Below are 21,757 nucleotides of genomic sequence, written 5' to 3'. Positions count from 1 at the left end.
GAGGGAGGTCTCCCAGCCTCGCCTGGTGCAGATGTCGGAGGGTTTAGGGGGTGAGAAGTCTGCAGGCAGTGCTCGTGGGTGCTGCGTGTCAGGCAGCAGCCCCAGCTTCCCCCAAGGCGAGAGCTCATTATTTGGAGGAGCTCGGGGCCAGGAGCTTTCAGGCCCTGTGTGGCAGGTGCCCATTTCAGCCCCACCTGGGCTCTCAGGTGGCTTTGGAAAGGAGCCCTCCGTACATCTGGGGCTGGGCTTTCTGCTTGCTGGCTCGGGGCTTTCCTTTCTCCGTCGCTTGCAGAGCGTTTTTATTCCAGGCCGTTTCCTACACTGATGTCAGCCCGTCTCACGAGTGCTTTTGATGGCGTTGTTGAAGAAATAATTACGATTTTTGTTTTTTTTTTTCCTGGCCCTTCCTTAAATGGTTTAAAATCTTTCTGACAGGCCCTCTCAAGACACCTATTTAGTGTCAAAGAGCATAACGTTCCCAAGTTCTAAAAGGGCTCGCAGAATACTGATCGATCAATGTGCTCCTTGGGAAAAGAGCGCTCCAGATGGTCCATCGGGACAGGAATTGCTGGTCACCACAATGCGGAGCCAAAAAGCGTCACTAATGCGGGCTGTTGTGAGGCACGCTTCCTTTGTGGGCCCTTTGAATGTCATAAATGGGGAAGAAAGTGTGGGAAACTCCGCGAAACTCAGGCCCACACTCTGAGGTTAATAGGGGCTTTGTCGGGATTGTCCTCCCGGGCTGTGGGATCAGCATAATGAACAACATCTTCCCCAAGGGTGGGAATGTGTCGGGGCAGGGGAGCGTCACCCCAGGGGACAGAGCAGCAATAAGCAGCTTTGCGTTCAATTATTAGAAGTGATAATAATTAATAAACTGTAAACATAACCTTCGCTTCGCAGGGACCGCTGAGACCGGAGCTCTGCCTCTCAGCGCGCGAGTCACTGGGGAGCCCGGGCCCGGAGGGAGGCAGCTTTGGCTGGCAAAAAGCTGCACTTGTACGGCGGTGCTGAGCCCCTGGAGGGGCTGGGATCTGCCCGCAGAGCAGGAGCTCACCCTCTCTCCCTCGCCCTGCCCTCCAACAGCAGGTCTGGATCTCCCTTTTCTGCTTTCCCCGCGCGTTTCGAACAAGGCAGAGCACGCAACAGCGGCACCGGCCCCGTGCCACCGCTCCTGGTCAGGGTGCTGTGGGCTTCGGGGCCCTTCGCCTGAGTCCCGACTGCCCCAGCCTGCCTGTCAATCTGCTGCCTTAATTAGGCTTAATTTAAAAACACGGGCGTAGGTGAACAGCTTGAACATTGCTGGGATTCAGAAGCTTGTACTAATTGGCAAAGACAAGTTGAGCACGGCAAGGTGAAGTGACTTTTTCAAGATCACCAAGCAACCCGTAGATCTATAAATATCTCCTCTGAATTATTTAGGAGCTCGTTAGAAAGAACAAATCTATCTGCAGCACGGGTGGCAGCTCCCAACGGATTGCAGAGCTATACAAAGAGCCCACCTCGCGCTGCGTTGGCAGACGGGTGAACAGCACTCAACCAGCTTGGGCATTCGGGGTAAAATGAGAACCAGAGGGGTCCGTGCAACCATAACGAGGCAGGGGAAGAGGCTCAATGTGCCCGGGCGGTGGCTTTTGGGCCCTTTCTGCCTGTCTGACAAAGGGCTGCATCCCAGACCAGCTGAGGACTGGCCAGGTGCAGGTGGTGACGTGTGCGTCCACTTCGATCTGGTGACCCTAGGAAATCGGAGTTTGTCTGATCCCTAAATAAGCAGCCACTTGATGAGATCAGCTATTTTAGGTTTCACTGTGCCCAAGGAAAAAAAGCACGTGCTAGAACTGAAGTTTTTCAAGGGCATCCCTCCCAGGCAGTCTGGTGGGAGGCGGAGGTGTTGACCGGTGGAGTTCTGTGCCACTATTGTGTCTTTGAAAGAGCGAGAGAATTGTCGTATATCCAAATCATCGCGTTATTGTGACTAGATAATAGTAGTGTGAGCTGATGATTTGTGCAGGTTTAGTTTACTTTGAAGAGAAGGGAAAACAAAAGGTGAAGAGTCCCGACCGTGCAAGAAATGGGAACTCTTGTAAGGAGAAGTGAATGTTGCCATGGGGAGCGCTGTTTTGGTGGGGCTGCTGGTGTTCAGGTGCTCTGGGGCGACTTGAGGAGCCCCTTCTCGGGCTTTTCTTCCTGCTTCTACCTTCTGAACCCGTTTGCTCACTCACCTTGCCCGGTCTCTCTGTGTAGCTGTGTGGGAGGAGGACAAGCGCATCCTTTTGGACAGGTGCTCATCTTCCTCACCTCGCCAGCGTGCAGCTCTCACCACCCTCAGGAGAGAGGAATCGTGCTGCTGCAAATCAAATCCCTTGCCGTGGGTCGCCCAGCTGGTGCGAGCCGCGTAGGCAGCCTCTGGTAAATCTCCCCTTAAGAGGATATGGCAGGTTTGTTTTCTGGATTGGGGTGGGGTGAAAACATCAAGGGAGGATGGTGTAAAATTGGCAGAGAAGCCACCTCTTCAACAGGCTGGGTAGAAACCCTCTGAAGCCTGGTGGAGCTTCTCGGCTCCGAGGCGTGTTTTGGACCCTTAGGTGGGTGTCAGAGGAAGAGAGCAACATCCCTGAAGAAAAGATTATGGGGAAATAACTTGGGGGAGGAAATGCTGTTTTAATCTTTGATCGCCATCAAATTGTGTGTTCTTTTAGCCGTACGTGGGTAGCTTTCACTTCAGCTTAAAAAAAAAAATCCACATTTAGGTAACAGAAGGTGCTTGCTGAGACAACAACTAGCTCACCCCACAGTGGATTCAAGGAGAAGGGTAAGATCCCCAAGTACGGTCAGGTGCCAAACCGTGGAAGTCATTAGGAGCTTTGCATGTTATCACCTCTTAATTGGACAGAAAACGTAAGGCTGGGCTCAGGTTGGTGAGCAGACCAGTGGGGAATGGGGGAAATAAGCTGGTTGTGAAAGCAGTGATTTGCTGCGGTCCGAACGGGCTGCTGTTAAGTACCTGGGGCCACACCGCTCAGTGTGCCGCTTCACCTTCACCTCCATCTTTATTTTTGTTAGCTTTTCCGGGGCTTGCTTCTTTGCAGGATCTGAAACCCTGTTCTGCCAAGTGAATTTCACAAATACTGGGGTGAGGGGCTGAAGAAATGACATCTCCTGCTAGCTGCCCCACTGCGGGGTCTACGTGCAGCTCCTAGTCCCGGGACGTTATCCATTTTAATCATTTCAAACCAAAGGCTTAAGGACTCAAACTGTTTTTATTGTATTGTACAGCGAAGACACCAAAGTTGGGCATCACACAGGATGAACACATCACAACTTTATAAAAGCTTTTTAAGCTCGTTAGCATGTTCAGTGAATGCTTACACAGTACTTACTGCCTGCCTTCCTCCCCAGCCCTCACCTAAGATATATCCCAGGTATTTCCTTTACAAAAGGCATCAATTATCCCTCAACGGAGAGAGCACATCCTGGCCATGAAGAGAATTTTCCCTACAGCTATCTGTTATCATAATAACGATCTGTGAGGAGGTATACTAAAAATAGCACAGGAACTTCAGAAGAATCTGCGTTCTGAATGCCATCGTTCACTCAAAAGGTAAAGGCTCAATACTCTCTTTATGATACACAGTACGTTCTCCAAAGTGCTCCTGCTTTAGGAAGGCCGGTACATTGTCGGGAGACAATGGAACACTTGAACCAGTGACCCAGGGAGTTCATAGAAAGATCTCCACTGACAGCCACGGGCTCAATAGCCAAGGGAAGGGGTGGTGGGAACTGGAGGGCATTTTGCTCCGCGTCCCCGCAGCGCTCGGCCCTCTCTTTGGCAAGGAGCCACCACCAGGAGCAGCAGCTTTGCTGCCAGATACAAGCACACTCCTTCACTGTGAAGGGAAACTACTGAGCGACCTCCCACCTCTGGAAAGCAATGTTTCCTACTGTAAAGAGGGAGTGTTAAATCACAGGTCCCTCTTTTTTTTTTTTTTTTTTTGTAGAAAAGCACAGGAATAAAGCAAAGTTCATCAGCGGGTCTACCAGGGTCTCCAGATGGTAGGAGCCGGGGTCTTCTGGGCAGGCTGCTTTCTGGCGAGCAGACAGGGTGACAGAGGTGGCCTGCGCGGAGCAGGAGAGTACGTGACATCTGCACCCGTCTGGGCTTTGCAGAAATGCTTGATGAGCTGGGCCTGAGTTTGCCTCTTGGGTTCGTAGTAGGACAGAAAATGCATCGCTTCCTTGAGGCACCGCAGGTATCCGCTGTTAAAGTCCTGCTCTGGATTCTTGTGGACGAATGCTAGAAAAGAGAGAGAGAAGCACGTTCAGGTGGTTACGGTTCGTGGCTGAAGCTTCTTTCAAGAGCCCGAGTCCACGAGCCTTGCTCGTGGGAGCAGACCTGGCGTGGTGCTGCCCAGGGGAGTGGGCTGTGGGTTGTGATCAATGCGTCTGTGCTCACCTGGGTCCTGCAGCTGGCTCTGCTGTTTGAGGTAGCTGACAGCCACCTCCAGGATGTCGGCTTTCTCCAGCTTGGAGTTGGGCTGGTGCCTCTGGAACTCCTTCTCCAGGAGCAGCTTCAGCTGCTCGATGCTGCTGTTAATCCGGTCCCGGCGCATTTTCTCCACCACCGGCTTCCTGAGCTGTAAGAGACGGGGCAGGGTGTTCAGGGTTTTCTGAGACCTGGCCTGCCGGTCCCTCCTGACCCAGGCCATGACATGCACAAAGTTCCAGGACGCTTTCTGTTGGAGACCTTTGCCATGCTGCCTACCTGTTGTCTCATTTTAAACAATCTCTGTATTTCCCTTTCTCTCTCCTTATCCTATTTTATTCCCCAAGAGCACCTTCCCCCTCCTCATCTCATCTTTTCCCGTGTCTTTCTTGTTTGATAGAGGCAGCGCCTTGCGCGGGGCACAGGCCAGTCCTGACCATGTCTGACCGATCCCGTTAGGGGCTCTACTTACTTTATTCTTTTCTTTTGGCAGCAGTTTCTCCTCCACGTGGATCATGAGAGCGTTACTGGGAGCCATGCCTGGTGCTCTCCAGCCTGGGCGCTGAGCACGCGGCTGTGCTCTGGCAGCGACCGGCCGCCTCTATTTATACCTCGGAGCGTTTTGGCAGCGATGTGAGTCTCGGGGTCGCTGGTGTTTCCCACAGCCCTCCAGCCAATCCAGGCAAGCAGCCGAACAATAGGGGAAGCATCCATTAGTGCACGGTGCATTGATCCTAAATGCCCCGGAGAGAATAACCTTCTGCCCACGCCGACTGGTGGAGCGTGCAGCCCGGCTCTTCGCCGGGGCTGCCCAGGGATCTGGGAAAGCACCGAGCCTCCAGCTGGTTGTCTGGGGTCGGTGGCATTCCGGAGGCCCTGCATGTGCCAGGCACATTCGTGGCGCGGAGGAGGCACGCTTTTGGGGGGAAGGCAGGAAAAAAAGAGAGGGAAATGCCGTTTAGGGTGAAAATCAACAGCACCAGGGACATCTCGCTGCTCTTTCTGGAGAGGGCGCTTTGCAGCCAGCCTGCCAGCTGCAGTTTGCTGGGGGCTGTGCGTGTGTTTGTGCTTCTCCATACGGTTCTTACACATTTTTTTGCAGCAGTAATGGGTGAGCTGAGGTGGTGGAACAACAGGTTTGTTGGCCCAACGTGTGCCAGTCAGGGTGGTGGACAGGGTTAATAAATAAGGAACGGGAAGCCAGTGGAAATTATGACCTCTGCCTCTTCCCCATTAACACACAGGGCAGTGAGCCCGTCACACCAGTGTTCCCTTTGCTTTCGTTAAGGGCAGCCAAGCACCCCCTGGCACGCCACGTTCTCATCCCAGCCAGGAGCATCGCCCTGCTCCGCTGCAGACTGGGCTAAAAATTAAGCCAACGTTACCTATTTTGTAGGAAAGGCAAGAAAAAGAGTGAATCTGTGTGGACACTTGAGTCAGCTCTGGTTTCTGTCTCTGGTTTCTGTCCCAAGGCAGCACTGAAAGCCAGCCGGGAGGCTCTGGAGCAAAGCTGCACGGAGGTGGGCTCGTCTGCTCCCTGCACACCTGGAAGGGTCTGGAAATGGAAACGCCCGAGAGGGGAAGCGTGTGGCGAGGTAAGACAGCCAAAGACACGTTCTCGCTTGGAAATCCCGCGAAGCCCGCTGAAGGGGCAGTTGACAGGAAGGAGGGAGGTGTCACCGCAATAGCCAGCTTCATGGCTCGCATTGTGCGGCCTGAATGGGCTTAGCTCTTTGTTAAGGGCAGATGTTGTCCTCCGAGCCCTTTATCCCCATGTTGTGGGAAAGCCAGGAGAGGAGTCATCTCAGGAAGACTTTGAACCGGTCGAAAGATTATGATGCAAGATAAGATACGGCTCAGAGACCATGCCCTAGGTTTTGCCAGCTACAATAAGGTGTTGCCCTTTCTTCTGTAGTCTTTGACTGGCCTTCCTCCGGCACTGGGAGTCCTGTGCTCGCTCTCTCCTCGCAAGGGAGCAGCGGTGTCAGGCCTGGAAGCTAGGAGGTGACAGGTAGGCATGTACCAAGCTGGTTAAAGAGACTCTTCGGCGTCAAAGAACATCTTTCTCCCAACTCCTGAGAAGCAGCCCTGACCTTTATTGCTGTATTATAACTGATAGCCAGATGGTCTTTTGGGAGTTGGATCCTTTCCCTTTAAATCATTCGGGTTCAAGCACCGTCACTAATGTTGTGAGTAGTTGCAAGGCACACTTCTATTGTCCCAACAAGAAATGTTATCAATAGGGGAAAAGTATGGGAAACGCAGAGAAATTCAAACCCACACAGCCTGGTGCTAATAACTCCTTTGTGGAGCCCGCGCTGCCGGCAGGGCACTCTGAACCCGCATGGCTTTTTCACTCAGCGAGGCTGAAAAGCGCGCGTTTGGCCGTGCGGGCAGGAGTTTCTCAGGGATTTGTGTTCACCGGGAGAAAGGGGCAGCGTGGGGCAAGGGGGCAGGGACGCGGGTTCGCGCACGGGGTGGCCAGCCGCAGTACTGGGGCGCCCCTCTGTCACCACTGCTGCAAAGCAGGGCCGGGCAGGATCTGTCCTGCGTGCAGCCTGACCCCTAGTGAGCTCCCCTCCCTCAGGCCAGCCCCTGGTTAGCATTGCTGGAGAGGTTTGCGTGCACAGGTAAAAGAGAAAGAGTTTCAGGACCGCACTAGCTCTGCCCTAGCTTTCACGGGTGCCGTGATAGCAACAGCATCGCTGAGGAAGACAGCAGTGAGAACGCTTAGAACACGTAGACCTGTGCTGATAGATCTCTGCTGACGTTATCTTTGAATGCTCGGTGTAACTGAAGGGTCTGTCTGTTGGGCCACACTCGTGTGCAGACGTGACCTAGTGTCTAAGGTTCCTAGGTTTTGGCACCAGGGGTTCAAATCCCTGCAGTGTCACCACATCCCTTCAGCTCGATCCTCCTGTGATTCGCTTCACGGTGTTTTCTTGGATAAGGCTTGAGAAGACAGGGTGCCGTCTATTGGAGGGGAACCCTAATAATTCTTTGACACTTTTTTTATTTATGAGCCACTGCTTGCTGTTGTGTCACAGAGGAAGATCTCTTCTCCCAGCCCTCCGGGTGCACCTCGCCCTGCCTGCAAGAAATTACCTTGCAGAGCTTGCTATTCAGGATTGGCTTCTTCCACTAGCACCAGCCGAGCATAATTCTGCCGTCTGAACCAACAGGGTGGAAGTGTAGTGAAATCTGCCTCTTCCAGGGGAAAAGGTTACGTTGTTGTTAGACCGACTGTATAAAATATTCCATTAAACGTCATTAGCATGGCATCATCCTGCCTTCTTTAGACATCAGAACCTTGGCCAAAAATGCCTTTAATTACTGTAAAGCACATTCTTTACATGTTTAACCTTTACAATTCGGTTTTCTTTGGATTCAGAATGCTTAATGTGCCGCCATTCCCAGGTGCATAAGGGGAGGAAAGTGGACTTTGATCATGAAGAAACATATGAGACAACTCGGTCTGCATTTTCAGGGTTGTTAGAGGCGAAAGCAATTTCCATAACTGCTTGTGTGGGTGACCCTGAAATAGTCATGCCCCAATGACGTAGTCTTACTACAGTGAGTATTACAAATAATTAAAAATTAAGGAGAATTTATTATTTTTCTGCCCAGCTGAAATTCCCACAAGTCACCTCTCAGCATATTCAAGAGCGCACAAGAGGGATTTATTATTTCCTGGTATATTGACTCTGAAAGGTCTGGGGATTACAGCTGCTTTGCACATGAATAGCTGGAGTGTGTTGTACAAAAGGCATGGTCTGGGGGATAATGGGGTTGGATGTGGGAAAGCGCTGACCCTGGGGGAGAGCAGGCTGGTGCCTGATGGCAGGAATCAATTATGTCTCAAAGGAACACATTGCCCTGGGAGCAGGCTTTGCGGGAGCCACCATGTTATGTGTTTACCACCCTCCTCCTTCCAAAACCCGTATAAAACAGTCACAGAAAATATCCTCTCCTCCTGCCCCTGCCGGGGACCCAGCCACGCCGGGTGGTGCTGCGTTAGGGTCTCGGTACCGCAGCTGGTCCCTGCTCAGGGGCAGCGCCGAGACCCAGCAGTTGTCTCGCACGTGCTGCCAGTTTGGAGAGCCTAACCCCCCCCAAAAACTGGTGACTCCAGTGGGGGCACACGCTCCCAAAGCCCTCTGAAATTCCCAGAGCCCATCAGTCACCGGCTGGGCTCTGGCCAGGGGAGGGGAGCAGCCTGGCACTGCCAGGGGATGCACTTCCTTCCTTGGGTTTTATTTATTTTTTTATGATGGTGGTATTCAGTTTTTACACCGATCTGGTATTAATGCCAACCTCTCAGATGTCAAAATTTGGGCTTCAGCAAATCAAGAAATGAGCTGAAAATCGTAGGGGTTTAACAAACCTTTTTGACATGAATTCCTACTGAAGGCCGTAAGTGTCATATAGCTCGTGATAAACTTACAAGACTTAGCAGACGGCCTTGCCAAACGTTCTGGGGAGGAGAAGTTCTCCTGCAGAGAGCATATTTCAGAGGAGCAGCTTTAGGATTGGGAGGGTGGTTTCTGGGTCTGGTCCCAAGGCCCACTTGGTGTGGCAGGCAAGGTGGGCCGAGCTGGCAGCAGAATGAGGATGGATCTGCCTGGCAAGGGGGGAGGTTCAGAAGTGAGGTGACCCAGTGCAGAGCCGGGCAGAGGACTAGCAGAGGGACACACGCAGGAACTCGTGGCGCGTGGTAAGGTAGGGTTGGATGCCCTCACCATCACGCCCCAGGCAAGGCACGTTGTCAGATGTCAGTGTCAAGGGAACGTGGTGCAACAAACAGAGCCCAGCTCTAAACAAAACAGTGTAGAGAGGCGGTGAGTAGGACCATGACCCCCAGAAGATCACCTGGGTAGCTGGCAGCATAAAGCGTGCCTAGAAGCGTTTGCAGCACTAGGTTTTGGGGGGAAACTGTTAGCTTAAGCAGCATGGATCCTTTCTCATTTCTAAGCCCTGGTTTTAACCAGCCTCAGTGTCTAGGGCCTGAAATTCCCTTATAAACTCATTTCAGCTTCTGACAGAGTTGGTGTAATTCAGGGAACACCACATCCTCTCCTCCCAGGAGCCCCAGTCCCAGAACTGTGACTGCTGGGAGGCAGCTGACTGGCGCTGGGTGGTGCTGACAGCCAGACCTGCACAAGGACTAGGGACAGCTGCAGCTCAACGCTGAGGCTTGGTGGGTCCCCAGGAGCAAGAATAAACAAACTAAGTCTTGGTTTACTTTTCCAAGAGATCAAGTTCATTTCTTTTGATGAGGTTATCAAGTATTTCCTGATCAAGCATTTGAGTGCATCTTCCTTTTCAGCCAGTTCATGGACTTGAAAAAATTGTGCTGAACACCGTTCTCGAAACCCACTGCTGAACCTGAGTGCAAAGGAGAATTTTTGCATCTGCTCATCTAGGAGAGGCACGACTCCAAGTGTGGTCTGGGCAGGTAATCCAAGTTCTCCCCCAGGCTGGGGAGCTGGCTGCTTTTCAGAGCTGACGAAGCTAATTAAAACAAAAGTGAGCACTGAGCATCTTTGCAAAAGTCCCGAATGGACCACTTGGGTATAGAAGCACTGCAACCACGAGGCTGTTTGAAATATTGGGTTCCTCCTTTCTGCCTCATTTTCTTCCTTTGTAAAACATCGCTAATAATACATCCTCATCTTGCAGAGGAGGTTGCTGAGAATTCATTAGCTGGTATTTGTAAAGCACTTTGAAAATGCAAAGCCAGTGCATTATTCCTGGTCTTCTGGATGCTTTCCATGTTATTAAAAACAGGATTTCAGAAAGGCTTATAGGGGATCAAAACAGCATCCCAAACTTGAAAGGAAGCACGACTGTTAAACCATCAACTGTCGCCTCCCCCTCCAGCCAGATGTTAAGCCCTAAAGAAGTGAAGTGGCACAAGGAATTACTTTCCCAAGTTCCCCCAGCTGGGCTGACAGGCCTTGATCAATGGTTTTCTCCGCAGTGAGTGCTATGCAGATGGTCTACCCAGAGCAAGGTTTCTGTGAAGTACAAAGGGAAGTCAAACACCATTTCTAATTCAGCTTGTAGCATGGCACACTTCCTTTATCCTCCGCCTGAATGCGGTGAATAGGGGAGCAGTGTGGGAAACTGGAAGGGACTCCAAACTCACACAGTCTGAGGGGCTGTAAGACACTCCTGTGCTCAGGCCACATCTGCCTGTGACGCGGAGGGAACAAGAGTGACAGAACGAAAAATCAGATTATAAAAACCTGCGTGATGCCTGAGGAAAAGGAAAGAAGTGAAGGAAGCTGTGCAGGGAAACAGAAATCGTGCCAGGCTCGAAGAGGGGACTGCCAACAGCAGCGTGAGGCAAGGCCAGGAGGAAACGGCAGAGGAATGAGCTGCAGGAGCAGAATCTTGCTCTTCCACCAGTGAGGCCAAAGAAAATTGCCCCACTGAAGGCAGCAGAGCGGGTGTCAGCCCACACCAAGGCCCCTGAGCCACATACTCTGTTGTGCTTCTTTAATTCCCCAGGTTTGCTTAATATGTCCCTGGAAACACAGATCCTTGCTATCAGCTGAGCTTCTCCCGAGCTCTTGCGAACTGTTGGAAACAGACCGAGAAGCTTGTCCGGTCCTGAACTGCCCCAGTGTGTTACTCTGAACTGCTGCTTGTTGTAACGTAACCGTAGGGTGTCATTACAGGGTGGATTCCCCCCTGCCAGCCTGGGGATCCTGCTGCAGGTGAGGCATTGCCACAGTTCAGCTTTGTCCTGAAGAATAACGCGGTTTTGTTTTGCTGGGACCATCCACGGGGTCCCTGGCGGACACCAAGCCTCTGCTGCCGTGTCACAGGCACGCTGCCCCCTTTCCTGCACTGCTCAGTCCTCTGTCTTGCTGGTTTTTTACCAAAACCTGGCCTGCCCAAACACGACGGCAAACATCAGAGCACGTCACGGGTAGGGATATGGCAGGGCACGGACCCCTAGCTCCACGTGCCAGCCCGGGGGCTTTCCCTGAACAAGGGTGGAAATGCCGAGCTCTGGAACACCCCCAGGGCAGGCAGCGTCACCGCACTTGGTGGTGGGATTCTCCCATCTCTATGCGCAGTGCTAAGGACAAAAAGTGACTCTTTTATGGACCGTGAGGATGTGGTGATAGCTGTGTATGGCCCCTGTACGCTCACCCAGCCTCCTGTTCCTGAGGGGTTGATGCCTGCCTGCTGGGCGGGCTTGTTACAGGTGGGCCAGGGAACTGCCCCTCAGCCCCGATGCGTGCTCAGGTGTTGGCCAGGAACTGCAGGAGCCGGGCTTGGCTTTTAAGAGAATTAGCTCGGATTTTATACCAGTAACACTATGGAGAAGCTCTTCTCTTCGTTAGCGCTTCTGCACTGTTCCACAGTGTTTAGAGGAACGAAATGGGAAACAGTAACTGGTGCTGGTAATAGTAACAAGATTCTGGTACTGGTATTTGGCAGGGGAAAATTTGGATAAATTCCCCTGTAGAGGTGATTTGTGTACCCAGAGACCCGAAAGCAGCCCTGGAGGTACAGAGCCTGCATGCCAAAAGTAGCAGCCTGCTCCCCGGAGGCCGGAGTGCCTGCTGGCTCCAGCGAGGACTTCCACCCACACAGGGCTGTTAGGACGGGACCCGTTTTATTTTCCACCTCGGTGTGGTCTGTAGGACGGAGCACTTAGCTGAGCCCTCTACATTTTGTCCTCCCCGTTCTCTGGGGCGTTGCTCCCCGGCACCTTGGCGTTCCCAATGCCCCTGACATACGGCTGGGGAAGTTGGCGTACCTTGGAGTTTCCCACACCATTTCTTAACTGCATTCATGCCCGCCACAAAGGAAGTGTGCCTGGCTACAAACCGCATTAGCAACGCTGCTTGCCTCTGCATTGTGTTCAGTGGGAAACCTTGCTCCCAAAAGGCCATCTGGGCAGCACGGAGCAGGAGAGAGGCAACGGGGGTAAGGAGCGGCCCTCCAGACCTGGGAAAGCAGCAGCATCCTCACGTCGTCCTACAGAGCTAACATCTGGCCGAGTTTCGGGGGGAAGGCTCTTGCTAAGGCCCTGTTTCAAACACCCAGACCCAGCATCTCGGGATCCTAGTAACTTTTCTGTCCAATATTCTCTACGGGACCATAGTAGATGTGGGTAATTCAGAAGTCATTATCCTTAATGCAACGTCCACAGGCTCAATTAACTTTATACCAGGGGTGATTTCTATTACTGTTTTTCTTCGGGATTTCCAACCAAAGCAGAAGCAGAGCATCCATTTTGGGTAACCAGGCATCTCATTTGAGTTACTCTTCCAAGATGGTCAGTAATTGGCTGATTCCACCCCTCACAGACTGTGAAACTACAGAGAAAAGTAAAAGCTATTTTAAATATATGCTTTTATTTGAGATACTTTAAAATCAACGTGTGACACAGAGCAAGGATGTAGGAACCTCCATGGAACCACCTGGGGGGAGATCTTGTATCTCTAAAGATACAGGGCCTCCAGCCTTTGTGGTAAAGTGAATTTCTCAAGGCTGCAGGAGATTAAATAAGCATTCAGCCTGCTCAGCGGCAGGCTTCGGGTCAGTCTGGGTCCTAATGGGGAAGAAACTTGGAGCACTGGCCCCTCTCGTGCCAAGGGCACGACCGCTGCTGATCTGGCGAGGCGCTGGCACAACTTTGCCTTGTTGCTGCTTGCCTTCGGACTGGCCAAATGCGGGGAGCTGAGCTGCTAGGAAAGCTGATACAGGGAAGGCATCTGACACTTGTAACACCTTTGTTAGACTAAAACCTGTGCTGCAAGGGGAAATTATGACTTCAAGCTGCTTCCTAGCGAGTTAGTCTGGGAAACAGAAATTGTCCCTAGCAAAGTTGCCAGTGGACCCTGCCGATTTTGGCGTTGCTACATTTCTTCTTCGTGCGCTTGATTAATGAGCTCGAGCAATGAGTTACTGCTCAGGAGTTTCTGTTTCAGGGAATCTCCCCAAGAGGGATGCACAGAGGGAAAGATTGGTTTCAGGGGTGGCATTACATGGGCTCAGAGATAATCCACCAGCTTTGAGGAGAACATGTGAAATGGTGTCACAAAAACTTTCCCACAACTTGACATAAAAGCCTCGGAGCCCAACAGCTGCTGCTCTGTACGGCACGAAGGGAGCCTATTCAGCAGCAGCACAATGGGGACGGAGCGGCAGAGCCTGGAGGAGGGCACTGAAGCCTTACCTGGACCTAGAAATAAATAAGTTGCAGGGTGAGAGAGAAATGTAGGCATGTGTATGTGCATTCACGTTAAAATCTATCAGTATATAGATGACCACACATAAATTAATGTAAGCACAAACAGGATTTACTTAGAACCTTTTCCATTTCACTAAGAGACCCCCAACCAAACCCCAGCATTACTTTACGGACTTTATCTGACAATTACCACTCCTGTCTTGGTTCTTGCAGAGGGGGTACCGAAGCTCACAGGAAGGTGAGCTGCACCGATGGGGTCTCAGAGCACACAGGGAGTGAATCTGGGACCAGCGCGACTCTGACACACACACTGCTGGCAGCTTTCTCCGTGCAGGTCATGGGTGTAGAGGATGCATGGAACACGCTGCTGCTGTTCCCTTCTCCAGCTGTTCGCGTGGCTGCAGCTTGTAAAAGCAAGCAGCACTTGCATGGGCAGGGGGCAGGTTAGGTGCAGGCAGATCTGGTTCGAGTTTTGCAGCGTGAATCTCCGGGGGTTATGGGACGCAGAGAGCAGCACCGTTAACACCCCCAGCTGCAGGCACTGCTGGAGCAGAGGCTGCATCTCAGTACAGAAACCGACCCCATGCAAAACAACGAGGAGTCAGGAACTTGATTTCTAACAATTTGTTCTGCGCATAGATGAAATAAAGTACTTAGAGCAAAACAGGTTTGGGGGAAGAAGTGAGAAGGCAGCACGTGAGGCTGACCTGAGCCCCAGGCTCAGATCTTCCTCCTCTCGGATTGATCGTGCAGGTGTTTGGAAACAGCAACATCACGTGCTTGCTGCAGGGCTTGAGAGCATTCCAAAGAGGTGCCTGAGATCTTGAGGAAAGAGACCAAAGTTCAAAATAGGAACTTTTTGGATAACGGTGTGTATTTACAGTTAGATGTATTGCTGTGCAGTGAGGCAAGCCAGAAAAGCAGTTTTCTGTTTCATTTGTGCAAAGCGGGTGCCACACTCACCTAGAGCAGCACAACCGAGTGCCTTGCAGTGAGAACAAGGCAGAGGGGCTTACAGAAACCGCTCGTGTGTGCGTGTGCATCCGCGCACGTGTACGCGTGTGCCTCGGAGCGTCCCTGGAGGGACCTGCACGGAGCTGTCGGGGTCCTGCCACCGGCCTCCGCGCCCCGGCGTGCCGGGAACGCCACTGATGTGCAGCGGTGCTCAGCAGCCTCTGCCCCGGCTCTTTCCCAGCTTCTGAGAGGTAATTCGGATCCCGCTCTTTCACGCCCCACGCACTCCCCACCTGCTCATCTGGGAGAAGGTCATTATCCCCGGGCTATTCACTGCCAGCCGAGCATGCAAGAATAGCAGCTTCTCCCTTTGTGCTGCCCATCTCTCTGATTGGCCCTGCAGTGTGGGAAACTCCGCCGAGCCGCAGACCCACAGGCTCTCAGGGAGGCTGCGGGGTATAAATACAGGGCAGAGGCAGCTTCCAGCACCACGTTTCTCCGGGACTCCCACTCTGAGACCTTCCCTCCCCTCGGGACAGATGGCTCCCAGCGCTGTGTTCCTGGAGCCCGACAACCTGCTGACGCCAAAGGAGAAAAACAAAGTAAGTCCAGCCGCAGCAAGGCAGCTCGGAGCCACGCTCTCAGCTGTTCTCGTAGCAAGTTACAGCAGCTGAGAAACTGGCCCAGGTTGTTTGGGAACAGTGTGAGGTGGCAGAGATCTAACCGTGGGTCTCTTTTCCTTTGCTTTTTACAGCTCAGGAAGCCGGTGGTGGAGAAAATGCGCCGGGACCGGATTAACAGCAGCATCAAGCAGCTGAAGCTGCTCCTGGAGAAGGAGTTCCAGAGGCACCAGCCCAACTCCAAGCTGGAGAAAGCCGACATCCTGGAGATGACCGTCAGCTACCTCAAACAGCAGAGCCAGCTGCAGCTGAAGAGTGAGTATCAAGTTTACTTCAGTCTCTAGCTTACTATAAAGCTGTTACAGTTTTATGAATCTCTAGCCATGAACAACTGCTCTAAACTTCTCTTTCTTTCCCCTCCCTCTTTTCTCTTCTAGCTGTAGCATCCTTCCATAAAAGCTCTCAGTTTGACTTCAGAGAGGGCTACTCTAGGTGTTTGCAAGAAGCTTTCCATTTCCTCTCTCTTCATAAAGTCCAAACTGAGACACAGAGCAAGCTCTTAAGTCACTTCCAGAAGAGCCAGGCAGCAGCTCCAGAGGTCGCCTTTTCCCCCAGCAAGCCCAGCGCCCTGAAGCAAGCATCTGCAAAAGACGCCGGTACTCTCTGGAGGCCCTGGTAGTCAGGGGAGTCCTCGCTCCACGGACCTTTGCCTTTAGAGTCCAGAGGAGGGATCTGACTGCATCTGGTAGTCCAGCTCTGATCCTCTCTCCAGTAGGGAATATGATTTCCCCGTGTATTTTATTTATGTTTGAAAAGAATGGCAGACATCTGACTTTCATGGGAGCCTCTGGCAAAAGTTGAGGCATTCTGCTGAGTGGCATTGAAGCTGTGGGTGCTGGTGGCACAGCACCCAGCGCGTTGCCCGGTCAGGGGGCGATGTCCTCAGACTGAAGGAGGGCGTTTTGTAGATGTCACAGTTGTGATGGACGAGAATTGCTGTAGGAGAGATTTCTCTAATGTGACATGTACAAGCCATCGGCTTTGCTCTGGCTTGACTAGCAGTGCCTGTTTGCTCAGTCATGCTGGAGGATAAATGTACCACCCTTCTGTTCACCCACACTTGGTTAAATGTCATTTCCCCCTGTTTGCTTATAACTTGTCCTGCATCACAGGTGGCTTTGTTCTGCCTTGGATTTCGCTCTATTGACCCTCTGAATGTCCTAGTATATAAAGTGTGATGGATGAACAGGAGGTAGGAAACTATGTGGAATATTTCTACTGTTCTGCTGCTTTTTTCGATTTAGGAAAAGAGTGTGTTACTGCTTTATGTTAAAGAAAAGTGGTAGATAAGAAGCTTGATTGGTCAATGTTATACATTTTGGGTGTAAGCTATGCTTTTTCTATCATTTTCATTATAATAATGATTGCTGTCTGTATTAAGTGGTGTAATTCATGGTGGATGGTGTTTCTCCCACTATTGGGACAGCCCTATGGCGTGCGCGCATACTGTGTATGCGTCTCTGGGTTTGTAGAGAGCAATAAAATGCATTTGTGTGCAACTTCTGGCTGGGTCCTGTCTCTGTGGGATATGCGGCCACTTGGCCCCCTGAAAACACCACAATGTCAGCCTTCCAAAGAAGTGGGGCTTCCTGTAAAGTGAAAGGAGCTTACGTTCTTGTCTACTGTCTATATTCTCATGACTCCATCACCTTTACACCTTGAACCCCCTGAGGTAAGCAGGTGCTGCTCACACGTTGTCCTGGCTGAATCATACAGAGCTCCTCCCTAGGCACTGTGCCTCCCAGCCACGCACAACCTCCTCACCTGGGTGGTAAAGCCTCCCACCTGCCCGTCGGGTGGCCCTACAGGCAGCAGCTGGGATCTGAGTCCTCCTTTCACCTCATTTCTTTCACCTGGCATTGAGAGGAAGCAGCCTCAATCACTGCAGTGCTGGGCACCTTCTAATGCCTTCCTGTCATTTCTTCTCTGGGAGCTCAGAGAGAACTTTGTTGTGCTTTGTCATTTTTGTTTTGTCATGAGCTTGCTTCCTTGCCTAGCAGTGACACTGCGCTGGTAACGCTTGGTGGTGGTCTGGGAGCTGTAAAAGGCAGGACCTGGATTCGGGTGAGAGGACCCAGCGAGGGGAGCAGATCCCTCCCCACATCGGTAAGCAGCTCTGGAGGAGGCACGGGGTCACTGGGATTTCTTCTTTCCTAATAATTGTGACAACAGCCCGACCACGGCAATGAGCTGCCTTTGTGCAAGCTCATATTTAGGTGCAAAGCATTAAAAACAGATGTGGTAGTTCTGCAGCTTGCGTGCGAACATGGGATGTTTCAGCTAGGAATCCCTCATCGTGTCAGCCAACAGTTTTATCAAGGTAAAGCCCTTGAAAAGTTTGTAAGTATTTTAATTTTTAGCCACCAGAGGGCACAGCTCCTCTAAAACCACCTTCCCCTGGGTGTGTTTCACATGACTTTGTTTCATTTTAGTCATCAGTGTCACCCAGTGCTGGAAAACCTCTTCCACCTTCCAGCTTCTCTCTATATGATGCTGTGATTGCTTGTATGTGGACAGAAGACTAGGGTAAGGCGTAAAGCACATTTAGAGAGTGTATTTTTTCCAGCAGTGCTTCCAATTACATTGAAGGGTTTTGCTTATGAGATTCCCACGCAAAATGTGTATGACTTACTGAATACAACACACACAAAAAAAATACATAGAAACACTCATTGGGTGGACAATTTTTTTTTCCTTTTTTTTTTTTTTCTCTGAATTATTTCTTTGGAAGCTGGCTTATGCTTCATGGGGTTGGATGTTTGATGTTTTCCACCAAAGCCACGTGGCTGGCTGTAAAACCTGCTAGTTGTTTATTCCTGCTTCTTCTGCGGTGCACACGTATGAAGGGTCACGTCCATCACTTAGTTAAAAGCTCTCGTGAACAAACTTTGAAACCAAAGCCCCAAATGGCAAGAAGTCAGAGAACTGCCCGAAGAGGAGCTGAGTAGCACTCGGTCAGCGCTGTCACCTGGAGGAGGGATTTGTCGCAGCGTTCAGGCAGCAACTGTTGCTTTGTTTTTGCAAAGAACTGTGTCCTCCAGCCCGGTCATTGTTTGGCGACCAGCAGCTGGGGATGACTAATATAAGACAGGAATTTCCTGTGCTTCCTCTTCCCTGTTGTCCCCAGCACCTTATTTCCTAGGCACATACAGAGAGTTCATGTTAGGAATCAGCTGAAGTGCAAAACGTGCCGCAGAAGCGGTGTGGGTGACATCTAGAGCGGGTGTGGGTTTCATGTACTGGAGTTTGAAAAATCTTGCTGATGTTTAATGCGTCTTTTGGTCTGTTTTAGGAGTTGGAGCCTGCTTTGTCGCCAGGTGGCAGCATGGGAGCAGGAAAGGGTTCCTTTCCTCTCCTGGAAAACATCAGAAGGGAATCTGCTTTTCCTGGGTATGTAGCAGAGCCTCTGTGATGCTTAAATACCTAGGAATATAAAAAAAAAAAAATCAGCTCTGCAGAAAAGCACCTCTGTGAACAGAATTTTCCACTAGGATGAAGTATTTTTTGCAGGAGCTTCTGATTTCTGTCCCATTATGTGCATTTGTCCACTCTCATGGTTGAGATGCTGTGTAGGGCTGGGGGTAAGGGGTGGTGGAGGGGCTGGGCTGGGGGCTGTTCACCCAAGTCTCTGAGGACAGACACAAACAGATCTTACACGCAGCATAGCCTGGAAGCAACTGTAAATGACAGAAGTAGTACGGTGTGTGAGTGGCTGGCAGGCTTTGTTGGTTTTGGTAGGGCACAATGCGTGGGGTAAAATCCATCTGAAAGCTCTGCAGGTTGAGCATGCATCTTGTTACTTCCTGGCGTGCGTAAGCCCTGTTTCAGTAGCGAAAGCTCTGGGTTGTTGGGCGTTCCTTTAAAAAATATTATAGACCTTGGTTTTGGGACAGCTTCATTCTTAACTAATGCAACATGTGTTATCTATTTGTGCAGGTAGAGGAAAAAGATGGTCATGCACAGGGCTCCCTGGGTGACTACGTTCCTTTGAAAATACCTGAAAAGTCATCACAGCTCTACAGCTGCTGAGGAAAGCGCGAAACCTCAGGTAGGAGCACCACGAGTTACTTGGTCAGGTCTCTGTGCTGGCTCCTTGCTCTTGCTGGCTCGCACTCTGCTGCTTATGCTCTGTAAAACCGTTGTGTGAATGATAACTTTTTTTTTTTCCCGACCTTGTCTCAAGACTGCCAGCCAGACACTACCTCAGTCGTGTGTTCAGACTTATCTGTCCAAAACACTGTGGTATCCCAGGCTTCAGATTAGGAGAAGTTGTTGAAACTGCTGCAGCAATGCTCTCCAAACTTAGAGGGGAAAAATAGCAGCTTGTTGGACTTGAGCAGCAGCTTTCTAAACAAGGAAGGCTATCTGCAGTTCTTAGATGCTTACTCACACATGCATTTGCTTCCTGAGACCTGAGAGGTGGGAATGGAACAGTCAAAAAAAATTCAACAAAAGTCACTGCTGCTTTTCCTATGGAGAAGGCAAGTTTTCTTAGGTTAACCAAGATGCTTAATTTGAGAGGCAGAAGGATCAGTTTCTTAGTATGAGCACTAAATCTTTGCAAATGTCCATGGGAGAATAGGGTGTACCCTACAAAGGAACTTTTTTTTTTCCTCTTGGAAGGGTGCCCTTTCACTATCCGGTTTTGATTTGAAGAACCTTGGCTGAGGTCTGGCTCATACTACAAAAAGCTTCTTCCTTCTAGCTTCTTTTTCTGTTTCTTAAGATGTAACTCAAAATAGTAAATTTGTTGTTTTAGTTATGTCCACTTTGCCTCACAAAATTATAAACCCTTTTGATTTACTGTGGTGACCATGGACTTCTCAAATACTCTTGTAAAATACAGGTGTGGGCACCACAGTTTGAGGTGATTTGGGGTGTTATTCCTCTGCAGGTGGGACTTCTCCTTCAACACACTGTTCTCAGAGAAGACGCCGTCGCTGCAGTCTCAGTGGAGTATGCTGCACAGAGGTGAGTAAGGGAAACGCTTTTGCTTTGCAGTAACTACTGGGGCCCTGGGGAAATGAAATAAGAGCCAAATCTTCTATCTGTAAGAATGTCTCCGGGGCAGAAAATAAATGAACAAAAGGTTCCTGCACCACGAGGTGCAGGAGTTTCTTCTATCTGTCTAAATACCTCTGTGTGTAGGAGCAATATTTAATTTCACGAATGCTTTTTTATTTTCCCCCTTCAGGCTGCTGTGTGGCTGGGGTCCTAGCTTTTTGTGCGCTTTTCAGTTTTGGAAAAACTTGAACCCTCAGTCTGCCAAGTGCCAGAGCCCCCTGCCAATTTGTGTGGTGCCCTGGGGCAGCTGGGCTACCATCAAACGCTCCCGCGGGGACCCCCCTGGTGACAGGGTGCACCTAGGACAGGGAGATGCCCCCTTGCAGCCAAGTTGCTCTGTGATCCACTAAGCACCGAAGTCTGACCAGGCTTCAGAAAGGCAACCTGCTGCAGAGCAGCAACTGCCTGTGAGCTTGTATCTCTTCTCGTGTCATCGAGGTCACTGGCAGCTATCGTGATGTAGGGGCTGTAACTGCAGAGAGGATTTATGACTGCAATAGGGGTGAAATAAGAGGGCACGTGTGGGGCTGTAATGGGTGGTTGTAGCTTATGCACTTGGGCTGTGCTGGCAAAGGCAGAAAGCAACAGATGGAAAGATTCTTCTGCAGGTGGGAGGCATAATAAACTTAGAAGAAAAAAATAAAGTAACTTCCATGTGCTGTAATAATAACTTGGAATAAAACCTCCCAGGCACATTTTAATTATCCCTTTAGCAGTTGCATGTGCCAGAACTTCTAATGGCACATCTCCAGAGCTTAATGATTTTGCAGAGTAATTAAATTGTCAGCCGTGTGAACCTCCTCCACCTGACCTCTGCACGATTGTGTGCTGTTTCCTTTGCTTGGCATATATATACTGTTGTCGCTTGCCTGAGTTTCCCAGCAGTAGGCAACAACTGCCTAGCAGTCGGGTATCAGACAGTTTCACAGTCCCTCTGCTAAGACTTAGGTGAATGAATATAAAACAGTTCTCTATGCCAGAACTGCCCTGTGAGTGTAGTAACAAAGGACAGTAGCTTGTGCTTTCAGGCAAGGATTATATGCAAATCTGACCAGCCCCAGGACCATTTCTAGTAATGATATAGTACCTAACTTAATACCACTGTAATATCTGTAGCATACTTATAGCTCTTATAGTCCAGTTAAAACTGTTTATGGCACGGTATTACTGGTCACAACTTTGGCAGACTCTTCTTTTGTAACTGCATGGTTTTGTTCTTGTGCATAACTCTGAATTGTCTTGTGAGTCAGGGACCTTTCCAGCAGGTTGGGAACATGCTGGGGTATATAAACTGCTCCCCAGCCATCACCATTACTCTTGTGTTTCTTACAGTGCAGACAGGAGGTCACCAGATAATGA

At 50.6% G+C, this 21,757-nt stretch overlaps 2 protein-coding genes across 4 annotated transcripts in view; one reads left to right on the top strand and one right to left on the bottom strand.

Annotated features, from left to right (window-relative positions):
* Window positions 1–21,757, top strand: part of LOC121058460 (transcription factor HES-5-like) — a 25,740-nt gene extending 3,983 nt beyond the window's left edge. The window contains exons 2-9 of one of the 3 annotated variants that reach the window (XM_040534021.1): window positions 5,960–6,078; window positions 9,810–15,256; window positions 15,409–15,589; window positions 15,712–17,440; window positions 18,627–18,724; window positions 19,271–19,382; window positions 20,229–20,305; window positions 21,731–21,757. In XM_040534021.1, coding sequence (XP_040389955.1) covers window positions 15,194–15,256; window positions 15,409–15,589; window positions 15,712–15,953 — 486 coding nt within the window. In that variant the 5' untranslated portion in view covers window positions 5,960–6,078; window positions 9,810–15,193 and the 3' untranslated portion in view covers window positions 15,954–17,440; window positions 18,627–18,724; window positions 19,271–19,382; window positions 20,229–20,305; window positions 21,731–21,757. Of the gene's footprint in view, window positions 1–5,955; window positions 6,079–9,809; window positions 15,257–15,408; window positions 15,590–15,711; window positions 17,441–18,626; window positions 18,725–19,270; window positions 19,383–20,228; window positions 20,306–21,730 lie in introns of all 3 variants that reach the window. The other 2 variants (XM_040534020.1, XM_040534022.1) reach the window with 2 other exon arrangements.
* On the bottom strand, window positions 4,015–6,076 carry LOC121058459 (transcription factor HES-5-like). Its single transcript, XM_040534019.1, has 3 exons — window positions 4,956–6,076; window positions 4,454–4,634; window positions 4,015–4,294 (listed from the first exon to the last, which is right to left on the bottom strand). Exons 1-3 carry the CDS (start codon window positions 5,019–5,021, stop codon window positions 4,035–4,037), a joined length of 507 nt encoding a protein of 168 aa, XP_040389953.1. The 5' UTR covers window positions 5,022–6,076; the 3' UTR covers window positions 4,015–4,034.

The sequence above is a fragment of the Cygnus olor genome, chromosome 21 (genome assembly GCF_009769625.2).
Source record: "Cygnus olor isolate bCygOlo1 chromosome 21, bCygOlo1.pri.v2, whole genome shotgun sequence".
In the NCBI taxonomy this organism is placed as follows: domain Eukaryota; kingdom Metazoa; phylum Chordata; class Aves; order Anseriformes; family Anatidae; genus Cygnus; species Cygnus olor.
This window is presented reverse-complemented; position numbering and strand designations above follow the sequence as displayed.

Excerpts from the sequence above, each read along its gene's own strand:
- LOC121058459 (XM_040534019.1), bottom strand. The coding sequence starts at position 5,021 with ATGGCTCCCAGTAACGCTCTCATGATCCACGTGGAGGAGAAACTGCTG. Across the intron at positions 4,635-4,955 it reads TGCCAAAAGAAAAGAATAAA|CTCAGGAAGCCGGTGGTGGA; the intron begins GTAAGTAGAGCC and ends CGTCTCTTACAG. Across the intron at positions 4,295-4,453 it reads GAGCCAGCTGCAGGACCCAG|CATTCGTCCACAAGAATCCA; the intron begins GTGAGCACAGAC and ends TCTCTTTTCTAG.